We start from the raw sequence: 23,202 nt of genomic DNA, 5'->3' as shown, positions 1-23,202 counted from the left end.
ATTATACAATGAGCAAAGTGATCATGCTGTTTGTATGTGTCTGCTATCAAAGTGCTATCAAAGTGAACTGTGTTTGCGGGTGGTTCGGTGTGTATTCATTCCACCGATTCTGTTGAAAAAAAATCTTAAATGGAGGGAAAACGGAACAAAACAGGGATAAACATACCTGATTTTCTCCAATAGAAACTCTCGTTTGCAACTGTTGCGACTAATGATTACACCCTAGATCAGCTAGATGCAAGCAAGAGTGTGCAAGGTGATTTTGAATGTGTCACTGTCACCTTGATTACAAAAAAATTCAGGTCTTGCCATATATTTTCAAGTAGATTTAAAATTGTAACTCGGCTACTCAGGACCATTCCCTGTCTTCTTGGTTAGCAACTCCAGTGTAGATATGGCCTTGTGTTTTAGGTTACTGTGAGTGTATGTCTATGTTTGGTTAATTGGGGTTGGGACTCTCAGTTGAAGGCAGGTGTTGTCATCTGCCTTTGATTGAGAGTCCCATATAGTAGGGTGTGTTTGTGTTTGGTATTTGTGGGTGATTGTTCTGTGTTGAGCCTTAGGCTTTGCCAGACTGTTTTTGTCGTTCGTGTTTTTTTTGTTATTTTTGTACGTTCATTTTGTAGTTAATAAAAGTCGAGATGAGCATACACATACCTGCTGCGTTTTGGTCCTCCTTAACCGACGACGACCGTGACAGAATCACCCACCACTCAAAGACCAAGCAGCAGAGGAAGGAGCAGAAGGAATTCGAGTTGGACTGGCGGGAGAAGTGGACTTGGGAGGAAGTTCTGGACGGGGCCGGACCTTGGCACCAGGCTGGGGAGTATCGCCGCCCGCAGTGGGAAATTGAGGCAGCCAAGGCGGAGAGGCGGAGGTACGAGGCCATGGACGCGCTGAGGGAGAAGCACGAGAGGCACCCCCAAGAAATGTTTTTGGGGGGGGCACACGGGTAGTTTGGCTAGGCGAAGGAAGAGCCGGAAGCCAGCTACCCGTGGTTATATGGAGGAGCGTATGGGGTGGAGAGCGCTATGTTTCGCTGAGAAGCGCACTATCTCACCCATACGCACGCACAGTCCGGTGCGAGTTATTCCAGCCCCTCGCAGGTGCCATGCTAGAGCGGGCATCCAGCCTGGTAGGAGGATGCCTGCGCAGCGCATCTGGTCGCTGGTACGCCTCCGAGGACCAGGCTACCCAACTCCCGCTCTACGCACGGCTACCATCAGGCCCCTGCACAGCCCAGTCTGCCCTGTACGAGCACCCTGCTCGTACAGGGCTACTAGTTCCATCCAGCCAAGGCGGGTTGTGCAGGAGGTAAGATCTAGACCGGCTGTGCGCCTCCATAGCCCTGGGTTTCCAGCTCCTGTCTCTCGTGCGGACCCGGAAGTGCGTCAACCCAGTCCGACTCGTCCTGTTCCCGCTCCTCGCACTAGCCTTCAAGTGCGTAAACCCAGCACTGCCAGTCAACAGTCGTCAGAGCTGCCCGCCAGTCAACAGTCGTCGGAGCTGCCCGCCAGTCAACAGTCATCGGAGCTGCCCGCCAGTCAACAGTCGTCGGAGCTGCCCGCCAGTCAACAGTCGTCGGAGCTGCCCGCCAGTCAACAGTCGTCGGAGCTGCCCGCCAGTCAACAGTCGTCGGAGCTGCCCGCCAGTCAACAGTCGCCGGAGTGGCCAGACTGCGCTGAACTGCCGGAGTGGCCAGACTGCGCTGAACTGCCGGAGTGGCCAGACTGCGCTGAACTGCCGGAGTGGCCAGACTGCGCTGAACTGCCGGAGTGGCCAGACTGCCCTGAACTGCCGGAGTGGCCAGACTGCCCTGATCTGCCGGAGTGGCCAGACTGCCCTGAACTGCCGGAGTGGCCAGACTGCCCTGAACTGCCGGAGTGGCCAGACTGCCCTGAACTGCCGGAGTGGCCAGACTGCCCTGAACTGCCGGAGTGGCCAGACTGCCCTGAACTGCCGGAGTGGCCAGACTGCCCAGACTGTCCCGAGTTGCCAGACTGCCCAGACTGTCCCGAGTTGCCAGACTGCCCAGACTGTCCCGAGCTGCCAGACTGCCCAGACTGTCCCGAGCTGCCAGACTGCCCAGACTGTCCCGAGCTGCCAGACTGCCCAGACTGTCCCGAGCTGCCAGACTGCCCAGACTGTCCCGAGCTGCCAGACTGCCCAGACAGCCTGGAACGGCCTGAGCCGGAGCCACCTCCAGAAATAGGTGGGTTGGGGAGGGGGGGTGTAGCACAGTGCCGTCGTTGACGGCAGCCACCCTCCCTTCCCTCCCTTTAGTAAAAGGGAATTTTTCTTTTGGTGTTGCTTGGGGTTATTTTTTGTTAAGGTGCTTCCGGGGTAGCACCTTTAAGGGGGGGGTACTGTCACGTCCTGGCCAGTATAAGGTTAATTGTTTTGTAGTTTGGTAAGGACATGGCAGAGGGTATTTGTTTTATGTGGTTCAGGGTGGTGTGTTTTGTTAAAAGGGTGTTTGATTTAGTAATTCCGGGTTTTGGTTTATGTTTAGGTATTTCTATGTGGAGTCTAGTGAGTGTATGTCTATGTTTGGTTAATTGGGGTTGGGACTCTCAGTTGAAGGCAGGTGTTGTCTATCTGCCTTTGATTGAGAGTCCCATATAGTAGGGTGTGTTTGTGTTTGGTATTTGTGGGTGATTGTTCTGTGTTGAGCCTTAGGCTTTGCCAGACTGTTTTTGTCGTTCGTGTTTTTTTTGTTATTTTTGTACGTTCATTTTGTAGTTAATAAAAGTCGAGATGAGCATACACATACCTGCTGCGTTTTGGTCCTCCTTAACCGACGACGACCGTGACAAGAGTAGTATTCAGTAATGTGTTGTATTGGATTTGCCCCAAACATAACACTGTCACATTTTTTGCAATATTACTTTAGTGCCTTGTTGCAAACAGGATGCATGTTTTGAAACATTTTATTCTGTACAGGCTTCCTTCTTTTCTCTCTGTCAATTAGGTTAGTACTGTGGAGTACCTACAATGTTGTTGATCCATCCTCCCTCACAGCCATTAAACTCTGTAACTGTTTTAAAGTCACCATTGGCCTCATGGTGAAATCCCTGAGCGGTTTCCTTCCTCTCCGGCAACTCAGTTAGGAAGGATGCCTGTGTCTTTGTAGTGACTGGGTGTATTGATATACCATCCAAAGTGTAATTAATAACTTCATCATGCTCAAAGGGACATTCACTGTCTGCTTTTTTATTTTTATCGATCTACCAATAGGTGCCCTTCTTCGGCGAGGCATTGGATAACCTCCCTGGTCTTTATGGTTGAATCTGTGTTTGAAATTCACTGCTCCACTGAGGGACCTTACAGATAATTGTATGTGTGGGGTACAGAGATGAGGTAGTCATTCAAAGATCATAAACCCTATTATTGCACACAGGGTGAGTCCATGCAACTTATTGTCTGACTTGTTAAGGACATTTTTGGAGTTGAACTTATTTAGTCTTACCATAAAAAAAGGGGTTGAATACAAGACATTTCAGCTTTTCCTTTTAATTAATTTGTAAGAATTAATAAAACAATTCCACTTTGACATTATGGGGTATTGTGTGTAGGCCAGTGATAAAAAAAACTCTATTTAATCAATTTTAAATTCAGGCTGTAACACAACTAAATGTTTAAAAAGTGAATGGGTGTGAATACTTTCTGAAGGTACAGTATATCAAAAGACAAGAGGATCCTTTTGTGTGTTATAATATGGGCACTGCTGCTGACATTTCTGGTTGAGATACAAGGTGGCGAGGGCAGTAACTTCAGTTTCACATCCAAAAATGGAGAGAATTCCTAAGATCCTGTGAAGGAGTTGTTGACTCAGTGGCAACATGTTGCAGTGAATCACAGGACTGAATGCAGAATGTTCCCAGGAGAGGACTGGTATCAGACACTAACTAACAGAAAAGGTTTCACATTTAGTTTTATGTAGCGATAAAGCACATTCAAAGTAACAGTATATTTCTAACAAACACACTTGCATCTATACCTAGATGCCATGGATAAGAAAAAGCAGTGCAAGGATATACCGTATTGCTAGAAATTCTAACTAATTCCCACGTTAAAAGCCACTGTAGGAGAGCCAGGTGTACTGTGGTGAAGAAAGCCGCAGGCTGACTGTTTGAAAAGCTTTGGCTGCTTCTCACAGACTACAGCGGGATGACAGACATAAAGGACAGCTGTACAATGAATGATCCTGGAGTTGATGTAAACCCTGATTCAAAGAGTAATCCTGCTAAAATGTAACCATGTTCAGGTCATTCCTTCTGCCTGTAGCCTGTCCAATGAAATGAGAGCATGTTGCTCAGAGACAAATCAGAAGAAAAAAAAGTGGTGGACAGTGTGTGAGCAGATAAACAAGCATAAATCAGAAAATACATCTCCAAATTAACCCATGGATGAGTGAGAATACACTGGCAAAATTTCCCAGCAAGAGGACCTAAAAAAGGTCCAGCTCCTCAATTACAGTGACCTACATGGCAGAGCCTTACTCAGAGTCGTGGGAATAACCCCTCTCTGGTGACCCTCTTTTGGCTTGCCCTCTTTAGCATGTCATAGGCAGAGAAGAAGACCCACAGATATCAACCGCAGCACTGAAAATCATTAAGCATTTAGAATTGTTTCTGTGCTGGTAGTTTTTCCCCATCATGATGGTGCCACCCTTTAATTTAAAGACACCAACAGTATTGTGGCATAGTGATCAGGTATACCTTTAGCCTGGGCCCCGATGGCGTCTTTGCTCAGCAATATCTTTCCAATGACGTCATCATGGCTAGGGCAAAAAATAGAGAATTTTAATACCACAATACCATATTCATAAAAACGTATTATAGAAAACACAGATACATTGTTTAAAATTGACCCTGCTTCTCACAGCAGGAAAATAATCCAGCAACAACAGGAAATGTGAATTATTATGTGGATTATAATTAATGGACATTTTTGTAGGGGTTGATACATTTATCAGTGGGGCAAATCAAGTCTGAAATTTTAAAGTGAAAATTACTAACTTTAGAAGTCTCTTTAAACCTTGAATACACCACCATTTGCATTTCCTGCTGCACAGGAAAATGATCTTCGACAACAGAGTGACCAAATTAAGATAGCCGATCTGAAGAGAACTTCACAAGAGATATTTCTCCAAAAATAACTTACTATCCTATAGAGTTCCCTGATATAACAGCTAAAATATATTCATAAACTGACAAGACCGTTGATCAGGACAGGAAGGAAAATACTGAGGTCGTCTTTCATTTTTCAATCTGTGGCATCATCTGCGTGTTGATGTTTGTTTATTCAAAGCATGCAGGTTTTTCCAAAACACACATCCATGGCTCCTAACCCAGTCCGTCTAGGTAACAAAACTCTCAATCACAGGCTCTGCTAAACAAACAAAACACAATCATGAACATCTCTTACAATACAAAACTATACCTGTACAGGTTATATAGATATAACTTGTTTATACACCATTATCAACGAGTTTGTTGACACACTACAACAATTCTCTGAATTATCTTTGACAGCTGTTGAAGACCATCTTACCCAATGGTGTCCTCATCCATGACATAGAAGGAGAGAGAGTGGAACCCCGTTGGGAGGTGCAGTGTGTATTCTTCTCCCCAGAAAGGGTTAAGATTCTTCCATACTGTGGCTGTCCTGCAAGGAAAGGTTGCAAATAATTGTGACAGTAACCTCAGAAAGTACTGTATGGCCCTTATTTCTTATTTATAACAACATACCCTGTCATCATGAATGTCAGTAACAATGAAAGATGACAATTTAGAATGAAGGTTGTGTGGGGAATATTGTGATGTGTTGAAAGTACTGAAACAAAGCGACAGAATGACGATGCAATAACTTCAAAAGGAGGTGTGTATAGTGTAACAAAATACAAGTCTACATGCAATCATTCTTAAATCAACCTTTTTATTATAAAACATTAACTACTGCAGATGCTCTAACCATAAACTGGAGATTGCAAACCTGCTGTCTAGACATGATATTGAGGAATGACATCTGCATCATGTCCTCTATGCCAATGGGTAGCTGGAAGGTCTATTTTCATCAGTAATGTGCATCCCTTTATTATAATGACACTCTGCTTTTCCAGACACCATTAGCCCACAGCAGGGTCAAAGCACCATGATGCTGACAATGAGCCAGCCAGAGACTGATGCAGATACCTGCAGTCAGTCAACCCTCCAACTCATCTCATTATGGGAGAGCAAACAACAAATTTAAAAGACAAAACAAATGCATCTTATCAACCTGAAACACTTCAGTTTGTCAGGAAGTAGAAACAGTGCGTTGGGATCTGGTCTGCATTCATTTTACAAAGAGGTGTCAGGAGTCTTGATTAGCCAACTCGTTAGTGGTTCCACATAAGGACAAATCGACCCAACAGTTCTTATAGAGGGGACTCATTCACAGTTCTTAAATGACAATACATTAAACATATGGGAAATATATATACACAGAGTACACTTGTGTGCAGGCGTGTAACTTGCAATATTAGAAACACACCATGATTAGTTCGATTGACTGGTAAAAATGTCCCCACTGTAAAGCGCCAAGGCAGCTACTGGCTTTATGTGCCTTTGCACCACAGACTCAGTTCCTCCTTTTATGATTGGATCCCCCGCTGCCAAATATGCTTTTGGTTGTGCAGGTCCCCAGATGCAACTGGCTGTTCAGTAAGCGCAGCAATTGGCACACATAGTATAGGATACAAGCGAATGTTCCAAAATGGCAATTAGCTGGAACACACTGTTCTAAAAAGCGCACCACACATGCGAGCGGTTTCATGTGACAGAGATGAAAATATCTGTTTGAAATTGAGAGGGGAGATCTAAAGATGCAACAACTACCATGGGTTGCTAATATGACCACGATTATGTCTTTGGCTGCTGGGCAATGAAAGAAAGTTGATTTTAAAACCAATACAACATTTAAGAACTGCTGGTTTCAATGGCATAAGGAAGAGTTTATAAAATGATTCCCTCAACATTTCTATGGTCTGATTTGGCTAGGCTAATATGAAACAAGATAAGACATGCCTCATAAAATGCCATAAAACCTCCAGATTTTAAAACGATTAAGTTTATGGTTAAATTGTTTCAAAATGCTGACTACCTCCGCTCAGATTGCAAAGTGGAGTGGGTGATGTGGCTTTCTCTCTGCTCTTTTGACCATTTGCTCGGAACAAACTGTGCCTCGATTATGTCAACAGAATCAAGCCTTTAGACGTTAATGTTAATTATCCTACATTATATTTGTCAAATATGACTGCCGTTTAGTCTATATTTATGTAATTAAAAGTTTGGCTACATTTTATGGTGCACCCCTCATGTCAGCATCGGTGTGGACATATCACCTAGGCTACACTTTGAGATTTAGGCTAATTATATACAGTACCAGTCAAAAGTTTGGGAACACCTACTCATTCAAGGGTTTTTCTTTATTTTTACTATTTTCTACATTGTAGAATAAACTATGAAATAACACATATGGAATCATGTAGTAACCAAAAAAGTAGCCACCCTTTGCCTTGATGACAGCTTTGCACACTCTTGGCATTCTCTCAACCAACTTAATGAGATAGTCACCTGGAATAAATTTAAATTAACAGGTGTGCTTTGTTAAAAGTTAATTTGTGGAATTTATTTCCTTCTTAATGCATTTGAGCCAATCAGTTGTGTAGGGGTGGTATATAGAAGATAGCCCTATTTGGTAAAATACCAATTCCATATTATGGCAAGAACAGCTGAAATAAGAAAAGAGAAATGACAGTCCGTCATTACTTTAAGACATGAAGGTCAGTCAATCCGCAAAATTATTAGAACTTTTAAAGTTTCTTCAAGTGCAGTCACAAAAACCATCAAGCGCTATGATGAAACTAGCTCTCATGAGGACCAACACAGGAAAGGAATACCCATAGTTACCTCTGCTGCAGAGGATAAGTTCATTAGAGTTACCTGCCTCAGAAATTGCATCCAAAATAAATGCTTCAGAGTTCAAGTAACAGACACATCTCAACATCAACTGTTCAGAGGAAACTGCGTGAATCCGGCCTTCATGGTCGAATTACTGCAAAGAAACCACTATTAAAAAGACACCAACAAGAAGAAAAGACTTGCTTGGGCCAAGAAACACGAGCAATGGACATGAGACTGGTGGAAATCTGTCCTTTGGTCTGATGAGTCCAAATTTGAGATTTTTGGTTCCAACCATTGTGTCTTTGTGAGACGCAGAGTAGGTGAACGGATGATCTCTGTCATGGTTCCACCTGTCACCAGAGGGCAGCAGAGACCATCTTAGAGACAATTATGACACTCAGGTGTGTTCTATTACTCATTATGATTTCCCCTTTAAAAGAGGTATGTTTCCTGTTTCTCTTTGCAGAAGCTTGAATTGTTTACCATGTGCATTCCTTTCCGGAGTGAGTTTTCGAGAGTTGGAATTTGTTGTTTTTTCAAGTGTACTGTGATCCTGCGGCTACCGTTTCTTAGTAAAGTATTATGTTTATCCTTAACCACCGATTACTTGTCTGTTCTTTTCTCTGTACCTGGGTCCTACCTCACCACGTCACAGCAAGCTTCTGCCCAAACATGGACCCAGCAGAGATTGCCCAGATCAAGAATGTTGTAACCCACCAAGGAGAATCATTGAGGAGCCCATTCAGATGGGGGACACACGTCTGAGCCCACAGGAGCGTGACAGGCGCATGTGCGAAGGCTGCTGCCTCTACTGCGGAGGTCTCGACCATCTCCGTGCTACATGCCCAGAGCTGACGGGAAACGCCAGGGCTCGCCAGGACAAAGTGAGACCCTGACAAGCTGTGAAGTTACCCCCCCCCCTCGCTACCCAGTCACCGTCTGTCACTACCTGCAACCCTCCAATGGGACACCGTCAGCACCAGATTCAAGCCTTCGTGGACTCCGGGGATGCAGTTAATTTGATTGATCAGAACTTTGCCAGAGAATTACAAATCCCCTGCATGAAATATCCCATCCCTCTGCAGATTCAAGGCCTCGGTGGACGACTGCGCCATAGAACTCCTACCCGGCTCCACACCTCCCTGGGGCCGTCTGTACTCCATCTCAATCCCTGAAGCAGCAGTCATGGACAATTACATCCGGGAGTTGCTGGAGGCAGGTTTCATTCACCCCTCTACATCCCCAGCTGGTTCAGGCTTCTTCTTCATGGGTAAGAAGGATGGAGGCCTGCATCCTTGCATTGAATACAGAGGGCTGAACCGGATTACGATAAAGAATTGTTACCCCCTACCCCTTATGTCCACCGCCTTGGAGTTAGCCAAACTGGGCCAAGGGGCCCAATTCTTCACCAAGCTGGACCCCCGCAATGCTTACAATCTGGTGAGAATCAGGGAGGGAGATGAGTAGAAAACTGACTTTAACACCCCTAGTGGTCACTCAATATTTAGTCATGCCCTTCAGATTATCGAAGTCACTAGCAGTCTTTCAAGCATTGGTCAATGACACTCTTAGGGATATGTTGAATCGTTTCATCTTTGTTTACTTCTACGACATCCTGATCTTCTCCAAGACCCTTCCGGAACACATACTGCACTCCCGCCAAGTCCTTATACGCCTCCTGCAGAATCAACTGTCAAGATAGAGAAGTGTGAGTTCCACGTATCCCAAGTTTCCTTCCTGAGTCACATTATCTCTACTGCAGGAATCCAAATGGATCCCGTAAAGGTTGAGGCGGTCGCTGACTGGCCCCGTCCCACCTCACTCAAGCAGATCCAGTGGTTCCTCGGGTTTGCCAGTTCTTTCAGACGTTTTATACGCAACTTTGGTGTGGTGGCAGAGACTCTCACGGACCTATCCCGCAAGTCCCAGACCCGTTTTTGCTGGACTCCTGAGGCTGACAGGGCATTCAATGAGCTCAAGGGACGTTTCACCTCCGGACACATCCTCGTTCATGCTGATCCTACTCTTTCCTTTGTGGCAGAGGTGGACACCTCAGACACCAGAGCAGGGGCAGTCCTTTCACGGCAGAACGAGGAGGACAAGAAACTGCACCCATACGCCTTTCTCTCCAAGCGGTTCTCGCCAGCGGAACACAACTAAGATGTAGGCATCCGGGAGCTCTTGGCAGTTAAGTGGGCCCTTGAGGGGTGCAGACACTGGTTGGAGGGGGCACCTCATCCTTTTGTGATCTGGATGTACTATAAGAACTTGGTTTCCATTCAAGAAGCCAAGAGATTGAACGCTCGCCAGGCTAGGTGGGCTCTGTTTTTTAACAGGTTTGATTTCACACTAGCCAATCGACTGGAATCCAAGAATCAGAAAGCAGACGCCCTGTCCCGCCAACACAATGTCTCTAATGAGGAGAGAGAGTCTGAGCCCATCATCTCCAGCTCCCGCGTTGTGGCCCCTGTGATATGGAGTATTGAGACCACGGTCTGACAATCCGAGACCCGAGAACCTGACCCCGGCGGGGTACCCACTAAAAGACTTTACGTTCTGCAATCAGCCCATTCCCAAGTACTACAATGGGGACACTCCTCTCAATTAACTGCGCATCCAGGTCAAGTCCTCACGACAGCGACCGCTTGGGTGGCGCCAACCTCTGCCCATCCCCAGCCGGCCCTGGTCCCACCTGTCCGTAGACTTTATCACAGTGTTACCTCCATCCCAAGGGCTTACCACTATCCTGGTGGTCATTGATCGGTTCTCCAAGGCAGCCCATTTCATTGCCTTACCCAAGTTGCCCTCAGCGAAGGAGGCCTCTGATCTCATGATTAACCATGTCTTTTGACTACACGGACTTCCCCAGGACATTGTCTTGGATCATGGGCCCCAGTTCGCTGCACGGTATTTAAAGCCTTCTGCTCCCTGCTGGGGGCGTTGGTGAGTCTCTCTTCTGGGTTCCACCCACACACAAATGGGCAAACGGAGCGGGCCAACCAGGAGCTGGAGAAGTTCCTCCACTGTTTCGTCTCTACCCAGGCCAGTAACTGGAGCAAGTTCCTCGTCTGGGTGGAGTATGCTAACAACACACCGCCGAACTCGTCCACTGGACTCTCACCGTTCGAGTGTCAGTTTGGGTCCCCCCCGTTTCCTGAGCAAGAGGCCGAAGCGGGGGTGCCTCGGCTTTCATTCAACGATGTTGCAGCACCTGGATCAGAGCGCGATCCTCCTTTCTCCACTCCTCTGCCCGACACCAACACCAGGCAAACTGACACAGAAGGCCTCTTCGGCTCCTCCAACCGGGTCAACGGTTGTTCCCTTAACTTCTTTGGGATAGGGGGCGGTATTTTGACGTCCGGATGAAAAGCGTGCCCAAAGTAAACTGCCTGCTACTCAGGCCCAGAAGCTAGGATACACTCTAAAGTTTCTAAAACTGTTAAAATAATGTCTGTGAGTATAACGGAACTGAAATGGCAGGCGAAACCCCAAGGACAAACCATCCCCCCCCAAAAAAGTTTCATCCTACCACTGATTTCATTGGCTGGCACTTTTATAATAGGGCGAAATCGTGCCCGATTGCAGTTCCTAGGGCTTCCACTGGATGTCAACAGTCTTTAGAAAGAGTTTCAGGCTGGTTTTGGAAATATGAGCCAGAAATTGTAGTTTTTCTAGGTGGCTCCCATTTTGGCTGTAGTATTTCCAAACGTGTGAATGAGAGCGTGTACTTTGGTATTTTTCTCCAGTAAAGACAATAACGATTCTCCGTCCTAAATTTTTATTGTTTATTTGCGTATTAGGGTACCTAAGGTTTGATTATAAACGTTGATTGACTTGTTTGGATAAGTTTATTGGTAACGTTTGGGATTCATTTTGTATGCATTTTGAGTGGATTATTGACTGAAGCGTGCCAGCAAAACAGTTTTTATGGATATAAAAAAGGACTTTATCGAACAAAAGGACCATTTGTAATGCAACTGTGACCTTTTGGAGTGCCAACAGAAGAAGATCTTCAAAGGTAAGGCATATATTATATCGCTATTTCTGACTTTCGTGTCGCAACTCCCTGGTTGGAAATGATTTGTTATGCATGTGTGTGCTGGGCGCTGTCCTCAGATAATCGCATGGTTTGCTTTCGCCGTAAAGCCTTTTTGAAATCTGACACGGTGGCTGGAATAACAGCAAGTTAAGCTTTATTTTGATGTATTGCACTTGTGATTTCATGAAAGTTTAATATAGTAATTTAATTTGAATTTGGCGCTCTGCAATTTCACCAGAAGGTGTCGAAATGCTAGCGTCCCACTAATCCGCAAGAAGTTAAAGGTGGACTCGCGGAAGCTCACTCCGCGCTACATAGGACCATTCAAGATCCCGAGTCGCATCAACCCGGTCACCTATTGTCTCCAGTTTCCCAGGTCTACGAGGGTCTGTCCATCCTTCCATGTCTCCCGTCTCAAGCTGGTGAAGACCAGTTCCTTCTGCCCCTCCGCCCCCTCGACTTGTTGATGGTCGTCCGGCCTACACTGCCCGGCATCTCTTGGAGGCTCGTCGGGTCCGAGGTACCCTGCAGTACCTGGTGGACTGAGAGGGCTTCGGCCCAGAGGAGCGGGCGTGGGTGCCTGCCCAGGACATCCTGGATCCGGGACTTGTTCGGGATTTCAACCAACTATGTGGTGGTTGCCCTGGCTCCGTGGCTGGAGCCGCTCCTAGAAGGGGGAGGGGGGGTACTGTAATGGTTCCACCTGTCACCAGAGGGCGGCAGAGATCATCCTAGAGACAATTGACACTCGGGTGTGTTCTGTTACTCATTATGATTTCCCCTTTAAAAGAAGTGTGTTTTCTGTTTCTCTTTGCTGAAGCCTGAATTGTTTACCGTGTGCGTTCGTTTCCTGAATGAGTTTGAGACTTAGTGTTTTTTTGTTTTTTCAAGTGTACTGTGATCCTGCAGCTGCCGTTTCTTAGTAAAGTATTATGTTTAACATTAACCACTGATTCCTTGTCTGGTGTCTTCTCTGCACCTGGGTCCAACCTCACCACGTCACAATCTCTGCATGTGTGGTTCCCACTGTGAAGCATGGAGTTGGAGGTGTGGTGGTGCTTTGCTGGTGACACTGATTTATTTACAATTCATGGGATGCAAACTTCTTGAGGATAGCCCCCTTTTTTCAATTTTCGCCTAAATGACATACCAAATCTAACTGCCTGTAGCTCAGGCCCTGAAACAAGGATATGCATATCCTTAGTACCATTTCAAAGGAAACACTTTGAAGTTTGTGGAAATGTGAATTGAATGTAGGAGAATATAACACAATAGATCTGGTAGAAAAAAATCCAATGGAAAAAAACTACCTTTTTTTCTACCACCATCTTTCAAATGCAAGAGAAAGGTCACAGTTCTAGCCATCACTCTGGTTTTTATTCCAATAGTGTCCACAAAATGGCAGCAGTGTATGTACAAAGTTTCAGATGGATAATTTGAAGTATGAGTGAACTACAAGACTTTTAGTTTGAAGTCCCCAGGTACATTTGGGCAAATCGTGAAGGAGACATTCGCATTCATATTACATTTTTCTGCAGGAATATCATCAAATCTGTATACTTGGGACTTTGATTTAGTATTAGTAGCCATATTATAAGTTCAACATTTGCAAAACAACCAGTTTCATAACTTCATAACTCTGAAAATCCTTATAATTTTTGTCCAAAATGAAAAGGCATGCTGTCATACAAGGTTAGTAGCTACATTTTACGACATATACATGGTTTCTGGATACTCCCATAAAGCCCAGCTCATTGCTATCTAGCTAGCTTTATTTCCCCCGATTGGTGCTTATTTGACAAAGATACAGTCGATCAAGTGATGACATCGGCATGCCATGAAGGCGTCGCTCTCTGACCATATATGGTGTCCTATAGGATATACTACACCCCTAATGATAGAGTGAAGTCTTGTTACCTTCTAGGATCTCTGAGGAATACATTCGAATGTGATTTGACTTGTTGAAACAACATTTAGGGTGAGATTTTCACAGATTCCTTTCTTTGCAAATTGAATGAGTGGAAATACAAAATTGACCGTGCATGCTATATGGACCTTTTTAGGATATGAAAAAAGATTTTATCTAACAAAACGACACTGTTATCTCTGGGATCCTTTTGATGATACATTCTGAAATCTTTCTCATGGCTACCCATGTATGTCCGTGGAAATATAACGTTTATTTGGAAAGTAATAAATGTATAGATATTTTTAAAAGCCTTCATGATTTGCGTAAATGTAATATACTAACTATTACTCATTAAAAATATGAAATGGTATTACATTTGGTGAAGAGCACATTATGACTTGTTTAGGACTCGAAACGCAAAGTTTAGGACTTGAGACTTGACATTTTCCTGTCTTGACTTGGGACTTGACTTGGAACTTGAGTGCTAAGACTTGAGACTTACTTGTGACTTGTAAACAATGACTTGGTCCCACCTCTGCTCATATGGCTCTATATCCAAGATGGCATAGCAGTCAGACGTCCTTTGTCCTCGTCTTGTCGTGTGCCGTGTATATATATATATATATTTACATATTTTCTTTGCATCTTTTTATAAAAAAAATTCTAAAAACTCAACTTCCAAACACTCTCCTGCAACCCGCCTCACCAATTGTTTTAAAAAAAGTATTATTCACCTCAAACTGAAATCCACAACAGAAGCTAGCCAGAAGTTAGCCAGGCTAACGTTAGTATTCCGCTAACCACGGTTGGCGGTCATCAGCTATCCTTTAGCTCAAAAAGCTATCGCCAGTTTTTGTATAACGCGATTCAGACCAGAGCATACCGGACCTATTTTCTCTCCATATCCCCGGATTTCTACCGCAAGCTCTGGACATTTACACCTGGAACTTGCAGCTAGCTAGCTGCTATCCAAGTGACTATTGGCTAACGTCGGTCCCGGAGCAAACATCAATTATTCCGGAGCTAGCCAGCTGAAGAGTTCCATCAGCCACTCCTGGGCTACAATCACCTATCCGGACCCGTTTTACTGCCAATGCGGAGCCCCACCGGGCCTTCACGACTGGACTACTGACGTTATCTGCCCGAGGAAGTTATCCAACTGGCCCCTCCGTCGCGACGTAACCTGAACGCCCATCTGCGGCCCGCTAATCGTTAGCTGTCTTATCGGCTGCTATCTGAATAGGTCCATCGGACAATTTTCTTGGGCCACTATAACTATAACTATTTTGCCAACTGGATTGGTCCCCTCTACCACACAGAACCCCACTAATCTACCGACGGAAACGCATGGGGTGGCTAAAAACAGACCATCTTCTGCCAGCTTGATACCCATGGCACGGCTAGCTGTCTGAATCGCCGTGACCCCAACCAACCTCACTACTCACTGGACCCTTATGATCACTCGGCTAAGCATGCCTCTCCTTAATGTCAATATGCCTTGTCCATTGCTGTTCTGGTTAGTGTTTATTGGCTTATTTCACTGTAGAGCCTCTAGCCCTGCTCATTATACCTTATCCAACCTTTCAGTTCCACCACCCACACATGCGATGACATCACCTGGTTTCAATGATGTGTCTAGAGACAATATCTCTCTCATCATCACTCAATGCCTAGGTTTACCTCCACTGTATTCAAATCCTACCATACCTTTGTCTGTACATTATACCTTGAAGCTATTTTATCGCCCCCAGAAACCTGCTCCTTTTTCTGCTCCGGACGTCCTAGACGACCAATTCTCATAGCTTTTAGCCGTACCATTATCCTACTCCTCCTCTGTTCCTCTGGCGATGTAGAGGTGAATCCAGGCCCTGCAGTGCCTAGCTCCACTCCTATTCCCCAGGCGCTCTCTTTTGATGACTTCTGTAACCGTAATAGCCTTGGTTTACGCATGTTAACATTAGAAGCCTCCTCCCTAAGTTTGTTTTATTCACTGCTTTAGCACACTCTGCCAACCCGGATGTCCTAGCCGTGTCTGAATCCTGGCTTAGGAAGACCACCAAAAACTCTGAAATCTCCATCCCTAACTACAACATTTTCAGACAAGATAGAATGGCCAAAGGGGGCGGTGTTGCAATCTACTGCAGAGATAGCCTGCAGAGTTCTGTCCTACTATCCAGGTCTGTACCCAAACAATTTGAACTTCTACTTTTAAAAATACAACTCTCTAAAAACAAGTCTCTCACCGTTGCCGCCTGCTATAGGCCACCCTCTGCCCCTAGCTGTGCTCTGGACACCATATGTGAACTGATTGCCCCCCATCTATCTTCAGAGCTTGTGCTGCTAGGTGACCTAAACTGGGACATGCTTAACACCCCAGCCATCCTAAAATCTAAGCTTGATGCCCTCAATCTCACACAAATTATCAATGAACCTACCAGGTAACACCCCAAAGCCGTAAACACGGGCACCCTCATAGATATCATCCTAACCAACTTGCCCTCCAAATACACCTCTGCTGTTTTCTACCAAGATCTCAGCGATCACTGCCTCATTGCCTGCAGCCGTAATGGGTCAGGGGTCAAATGACCTCCACTCATCACTGTCAAACGCTCCCTGAAACACTTCAGCGAGCAGGCCTTTCTAATCGACCTGGCCCGGGTATCCTCGAAGGATATTGACCTCATTCCTTCAGTAGAGGATGCCTGGTTATTTTTTTTTAAATGCCTTCCTCACCATCTTAAATAAGCATGCCCCATTGAAGAAATTTAGAACCAGGAACAGATATAGCCCTTGGTTCTCTCCAGACCTGACTGCCCTTAACCAACACAAAAACATCCTGTGGCGTTCTGCATTAGCGTCGAACAGCCCCCGTGATATGCAACTTTTCAGGGAAGTTAGAAACCAATATATACAGGCAGTTAGAAAAGCCAAGGCTAGCTTTTTCAAGCAGAAATTTGCTTCCTGCAACACAAACTCAAAAGAGTTCTGGGACACTAAAGTCCATGGAGAATAAGAGCACCTCCCCCCAGGATAGGAAATCCACTATAATTGAGAATTTCAGTAAGCATTTTTCTACGGCTGGCCATGCTTTCCACCTGGCTACCCCTACCATGGTCAACAGCCCTGCACTCCCCACAGCAACTCGCCCAAGCCTTCCCCATTTCTCCTTCTCCCAAATCCAGTCAGCTGATGTTCTGAAAGAGCTACAAAATCTGGACCCTTACAAATCATCCAGGCTAGACAATCTGGACCCTTTCTTTCTAAAATTATCTGCTGAAATTGGTGCAACCCCTATTACTAGCCTGTTCAACCTCTCTTTTGTGTCGTCTGAGATTCCCAAAGATTGGAAAGCAGCTGCGGTCATCCCCCTCTTCAAAGGGGGGACACTCTAGACCCAAACTGCTACAGACCTATATCTATCCTACCCTGCCTTTCTAAGGTCTTCGAAAGCCAAGGCAACAAACAGATTACTGACCATTTCGAATCCCACCGCACCTTCTCCGCTATGCAATCTGGTTTCAGAGCTGGTCATGGGTGCACCTCAGCCACGCTCAAGGTCCTAAACGACATCTTATCCGCCATCGATAAGAAACAATACTGCGCATCCGTATTGATTGACCTGGCCAAGGCTTTCGACTCTGTCAATCACCACATCCTCATCGGCAGACTCAATAGTCTTGGTTTCTCAAATGATTGCCTCGCCTGGTTCACCAACTACTTCTCTGATAGAGTTCAGTGTGTCAAATCGGAGGGCCTGTTGTCCGGACCTCTGGCAGTCTCTATTGGGGGTGCCACAGGGTTCAATTCTTGGGCTGACTCTCTTCTCTGTATACATCAATGATGTCGCTCTTGCTGCTGGTGAGTCTCTGATCCACCTCTACGCAGACGACAACATTCTGTATACTTCTGGCCCTTCTTTGGACACTGTGTTAACAACCCTCCAGACGAGCTTCAATGCCATACAACTCTCCTTCCGTGCCCTCCAACTACTCTTAAATACAAGTAAAACTAAATGCATGCTCTTCAACCGATCACTGCCTGCACCTGCCCGCCCGTCCAGCATCACTACTCTGGACGGTTCTGACTTAGAATATGTGGACAACTACAAATACCTAGGTGTCTGGTTAGACTGTAAACTCTCCTTCCAGACTCACATTAAGCATCTCCAATCCAAAATTAAATCTAGAATTGGCTTCCTATTTCGCAACAAAGCATCCTTCACTCATGCTGCCAAACATACCCTCATAAAACTGACCATCCTACCGATCCTCGACTTCGGCGATGTCATTTACAAAATAGCCTCCAATACCCTACTCAGCAAATTGGATGCAGTCTATCACAGTGCCATCCGTTTTGTCCCCAAAGCCCCATATACTACCGACCACTGCGACCTGTACACTCTCGTTAGCTGGCCCTCGCTTCATACTCGTCACCAAACCCACTGGCTCCAGGTCATCTACAAGACCCTGCTAGGTAAAGTCCCCCCTTATCTCAGCTCGCTGGTCACCATAGCAACACCCACCTGTAGCACGCGCTCCAGCAGGTATATCTCACTGGTCACCCCCAAAGCCAATTCCTCCTTCGGCCGCCTCTCCTTCCAGTTCTCTGCTGCCAATGACTGGAGCGAACTACAAAAATCTCTGAAACTGGAAACACTTATCTCCCTCACTAGCTTTAAGCCCCAGCTGTCAGAGCGGCTCACAGATTACTGCACCTGTACATAGCCCATCTATAATATAGCCCAAACAACTACCTCTTCCCCTACTGTATTTATTTATTTTGATCCTTTGCACCCCATTATTTCTATTTCTACTTTGCACTTTCTTCCACTGCAAATCTACCATTCCAGTGTTTCACTTGCTATATTGTATGTACTTTGCCACCATGGCCTTTTTTCGCCTTTACCTCCCTTATCTCACCTCATTTGCTCACATTGTATATAGACTTATTTTTCTACTGTATTATTGGCTGTATGTTTTTACTCCATGTGTAACTCTGTGTTGCTGTATGTGTCAAACTGCTTTGCTTTATCTTGGCCAGGTCGCAATTGTAAATGAGAACTTGTTCTCAACTTGCCTACCTGGTTAAATAAAGGTGAAATAAAAATAAATAAAATAAATATGTATTGACATTTGTTGTTTCTCTAAAATCTGCGATGATGACAAAAGGTTTACAACATGATTTACAACTGTCCCGTTGACGGGACGCCGATTCTTACGTTTTTTAACCAGCATGGCTAACACAACATTCTGCAGCGATACGCCATCCCATCTGGTTTTTAGCTTAGTGGGACTCTCATTTGTTTTTCAACAGGACAATGACCAAAAACACACCTCCAGGCTGTGTAAGGGCTATTTGACCAAGGAGAGTGATTGTGCGTCATCCACAATCACCCGACCTCAACCCAATTGAGTTGGTTTGGGATGAGTTGGACCGCAGAGTGAAGGAAAAGCAGCCAACATGTGCTCAGCATATGTGGGAACTCCTTCAAGACTGTTGTAAAAGCATTCCTCATGAAGCTGGTTGAGAGAATGCCAAGAGTGCGCAAAGATGTCATCAAGGCAAAGGGTGGCTACTTTGAAGCATCTAAGAAACAAAATATATTTTGATTTGTTTAACATTTTTTTGGTTACTACATGATTCTATATGTGTTATTTCATAGTTTGACTTCACTATTATTCTACGTTATAGAAAAGAGTAAAAATAAAGAAAAACACTTGAATGAGTAGGTGTGTCCAAACTTTTGACTAGTACTGTTGTCATGACGTTGCCCTCTGGGTTTTCTATGCACCATCCCCCGACCTCTATACTTCTGACACAAGGCTGTGTGAAGGCGGTCGTAAATTCCAAAGGGAATGTCCTGCCTCACAGGCCACAGTTTTGAGACAGAGTGGGTTTCGTATAGAGAACAAAGGATTCTTCCACCTCACAGGATTGGAGAACCGAACGACATTTAGGTTCTGGAGAAGGTATAAAAGATCGGTGAAGAATCCAGCTACGAACTGGTCCGTTTTGTACAATTTTGTGAAACTCATTAGAGACAATATGGCCATATTACCATACTAAGGTTTATATACTAGCCTCAGCAATGAGACTTACATCTAATGGTTGTATAAAATGTATGAATAAGGATAAAGCTATTTGGAATATGTTGAGATGCTATGTACTTATGTTAATGTGAGAGAATTGTATGTCTGTTCAAAGCTTAACTAAGTCATCGGCACGCCCCCAGGGACACAGACAGGACAAGGTGTCATGTGACAGCCTTTTCTACGTTCAGTATATAAGCCCCACACAGAATTTCTTTCTTCAGACCAGGCCTCCACTCCATTACGAGTTGGCCAATAGGTTTGACCGTGCATTCCTCTACTGTACTTTAACCATACCACGTGGTTAAACTTTTAGAATATCGATACCGACAGAATAATAACAAGTCTTTGATATTAATTACTAGTCTGCAGCTAGAAATTCGGTATCATTGAACGCGAAGACTGACGAAACATCCATTCTATAACGACATTAATGAATGTCGCTTTGAAAGATCCATTCTAACCAAGAGAGAGAGAGAGAGAGAGGACAAAACTCTCCAACAAAGATCACGACGACACACTGAGCGTAAATATATATATTGATTGCAATTGTTTCCGAATGAGTGAGCGTTCATGTGCAAAGGATTAGCATATCAATTGTTAATATTTATCAACTCTGTTGTGCTGTCTCAGCTGACCCTTATCACCCTTTGTTTAACAAGCCGCCATGCTTTGTAACGATACCTACTGTTTTGTATGCTTTCTGTGAATTACTTAGTTTAGTAAATAAATGATTTTAAGACAATTGATGTATGGATGACTTAGTGAAGACTGGGTTCGTGCAGATAACAACAATTTACGACGTTTGGAATGAGACTGGACGCGAGGTAATAACACATCATTAAAACAAGAAGATAATAGATCAGATCTTATAATATAATATATAATGTTAGAATATCTGACAGTTATATTAGGACAATTATAACTGTGTAATCTGAATATTTTCCTTGGTGCCCCGACCTCCTAGTTAATTACAGTTACACGATTAATCAGTTAATCGCGTAATAATAATTACAGAGAGTTATTTGATTAACATGTCTTCAAGTTAATGATGCCCAAAGACACGACACTGTATAGTACAGTATTCTTGAAGAATATAACTTATAAATGCCTCATGAGCTTAGTTCAACTGTCACACTCCATTAGAACCCAAAATATAAGCTCGTTTTTCTTCAATGTCTGTAAACATTGTAAATGTAAACAAACACTGTATAGCCACAAAACATGGTTAAAACAATAATATTCATATCGTGAATGGTCAGTCCTTGCATCCATAGCTATGTATATTAATATGAGTGGTTACATTTCTCCAGGCCCATCCCTCAGCTTTTTACCAAAACAGAGGCGGGGTGTCCATTTTGTCCTTGAATTTGAATTTGCCCTTGAAACAGCTGCATATTATCAAGATATTAAAGTGTCACCAACAAAAAGGTAAACAATAGGCCTATAGCAAATGCAGCATATGACATTAATTTTTCACAAGTAAATAGCACTTCAGTAGTGCTCAAAGCATGCCATTCCATGAGATCAGCACTTATTTTTCAACTTGACCAGTCCTCCATGACAACAAAATCATAAACAACAGAGCAGGGCTGGCTAACAAGTCCTGAGTTTTGGGGTTATGCTCAGGTAAAACAATTTGGCTAATCTATACTTCCAAATTTCCGAGTCCTATTCTTGAATATCAAGGGGTATAACATTTATTGGAATGACTGGAATTCTGAGAAACTTTGGTTTTTAATGTAAAGATATAATTTAATCGTATTATTATATGTAGTAGAAAGTGATGGGTTAGAAGAAGTCTACCTAACCAACCCATTATGTAATATTTAACATCCATATATGGCCAGCTATGTAAACTTTAACACTGACTTATCCTGCAATAGATGTCCTTCAATTGGTAACATACATTTGTGTCTTCTTCTAATGCCTATTACGGGAAAAGTTATCTTAAAGTAACTGGATGTAATCAGATTACGTTACTGAGTATGGGTAATCCAACAGTTACGTTACTGATTACAATTTTGACAGGTAACTAGTAGCTGTAACAGATTACATTTAGAAAGTAACGGATTACATTTAGAAAGTGTCGAACAAGGCCTGAGTTCCAAATAGGATACACAAACGAGTCAGCAGTTGAGTCATTTACTTTATGAAATTATAGCCTGATGCGCTCACATCGGTGAATTCAATTTATATTGTGCTGCTTTTGTTTGTATGCAGCGGAGGGAAAGTGTACAGACACATGTCACAGTCCTAAATAGACTACTAAAATGTTGCAGTCTGGCTTTAGTTTTTAAAGCTTGACAATGAATACCAAAAAACAAAACCTGCAACAAAACACAATACAAAGGAGAAACATGTAGGTATATTACAGCAACATTTGAGAAGTAGCCTAGGCTGGCTACACAACTACAAGACATTTTGAGTGTACCATACAACAATGCTGCATTCAACTGCACCGGTGATCCATGCAGTGCAAAACATTTTTTTTTTAACATGTTTTTCAAATGTTACAACAACCTATAGCTACGTTTTTGTTATTTGGAATTATTAAATATTTTTATATTAGGGTCGCAGCATATTATGCACATATGCAAGCATAGCAGCAAAGACTGGATAAATATTATGTATCTCTTATTTTGTTTTAACATGTTAAAATGCTATATACAGTATCCTATGTACGTAAGTGGACATTATAAAGAACCATATTTTTTTCAAAAATATAGCAATGGCCAGTTTGGGTCGCAGTTGCAAGTTTTTTTAATAAAAACAAATAGGCTATGTCTGGCCCGCGAATTCGTACATTTTTTTTCAATACGACCCATGCACTGATCGAGTTTGACACCCCTGGGCTAGCGTATCTATTTATGTAGCTAGCTATTTATTTAGCAAGCTAAAAACACAGAGCCTAACGTTAGCTAGCTAGCTGCTGGGAGGATGTCATTGGAGGAGTGGGTTGAGACCGTCTTTTTCCCCTCGTATCATTTTTCAGTGGCTACAACCAGGGGCGGAAATCCCGGGGGGGACGGGGGGGACACGACCCCCCCATCCTGGGAAAAATATGATTTGTCCCCCCCAATATATCACTGAAACATAACTATGTAATTTAAATAATATTAATAATACGCAATGAAAGCAAATGTGCTGATTATAGACATTTAATAACGCGTTTTTAAGTTTCAAAAGATTGCAACCCCCCCACCCTTTGCCTCA

General features: G+C 44.0%; 1 protein-coding gene across 1 annotated transcript in view; it reads right to left on the bottom strand.

The window, feature by feature from the left end:
• Positions 1 to 23,202, bottom strand: part of LOC115200025 (rasGAP-activating-like protein 1) — a 69,602-nt gene that overhangs the window by 42,486 nt on the left and 3,914 nt on the right. The window contains exons 3-4 of the mRNA XM_029762674.1: positions 5,557 to 5,670; positions 4,722 to 4,783 (exon numbers count right to left, since the gene is read on the bottom strand). Coding sequence (XP_029618534.1) covers positions 4,722 to 4,783; positions 5,557 to 5,670 — 176 coding nt within the window. The remainder of the gene's footprint in view (positions 1 to 4,721; positions 4,784 to 5,556; positions 5,671 to 23,202) is intronic.

Source organism: Salmo trutta, chromosome 9 (genome assembly GCF_901001165.1).
Source record: "Salmo trutta chromosome 9, fSalTru1.1, whole genome shotgun sequence".
NCBI classification, from domain to species: domain Eukaryota; kingdom Metazoa; phylum Chordata; class Actinopteri; order Salmoniformes; family Salmonidae; genus Salmo; species Salmo trutta.
The sequence above is the reverse complement of the archived record's forward strand: the minus strand, read 5'-3'. Positions and strand labels throughout refer to the sequence as shown.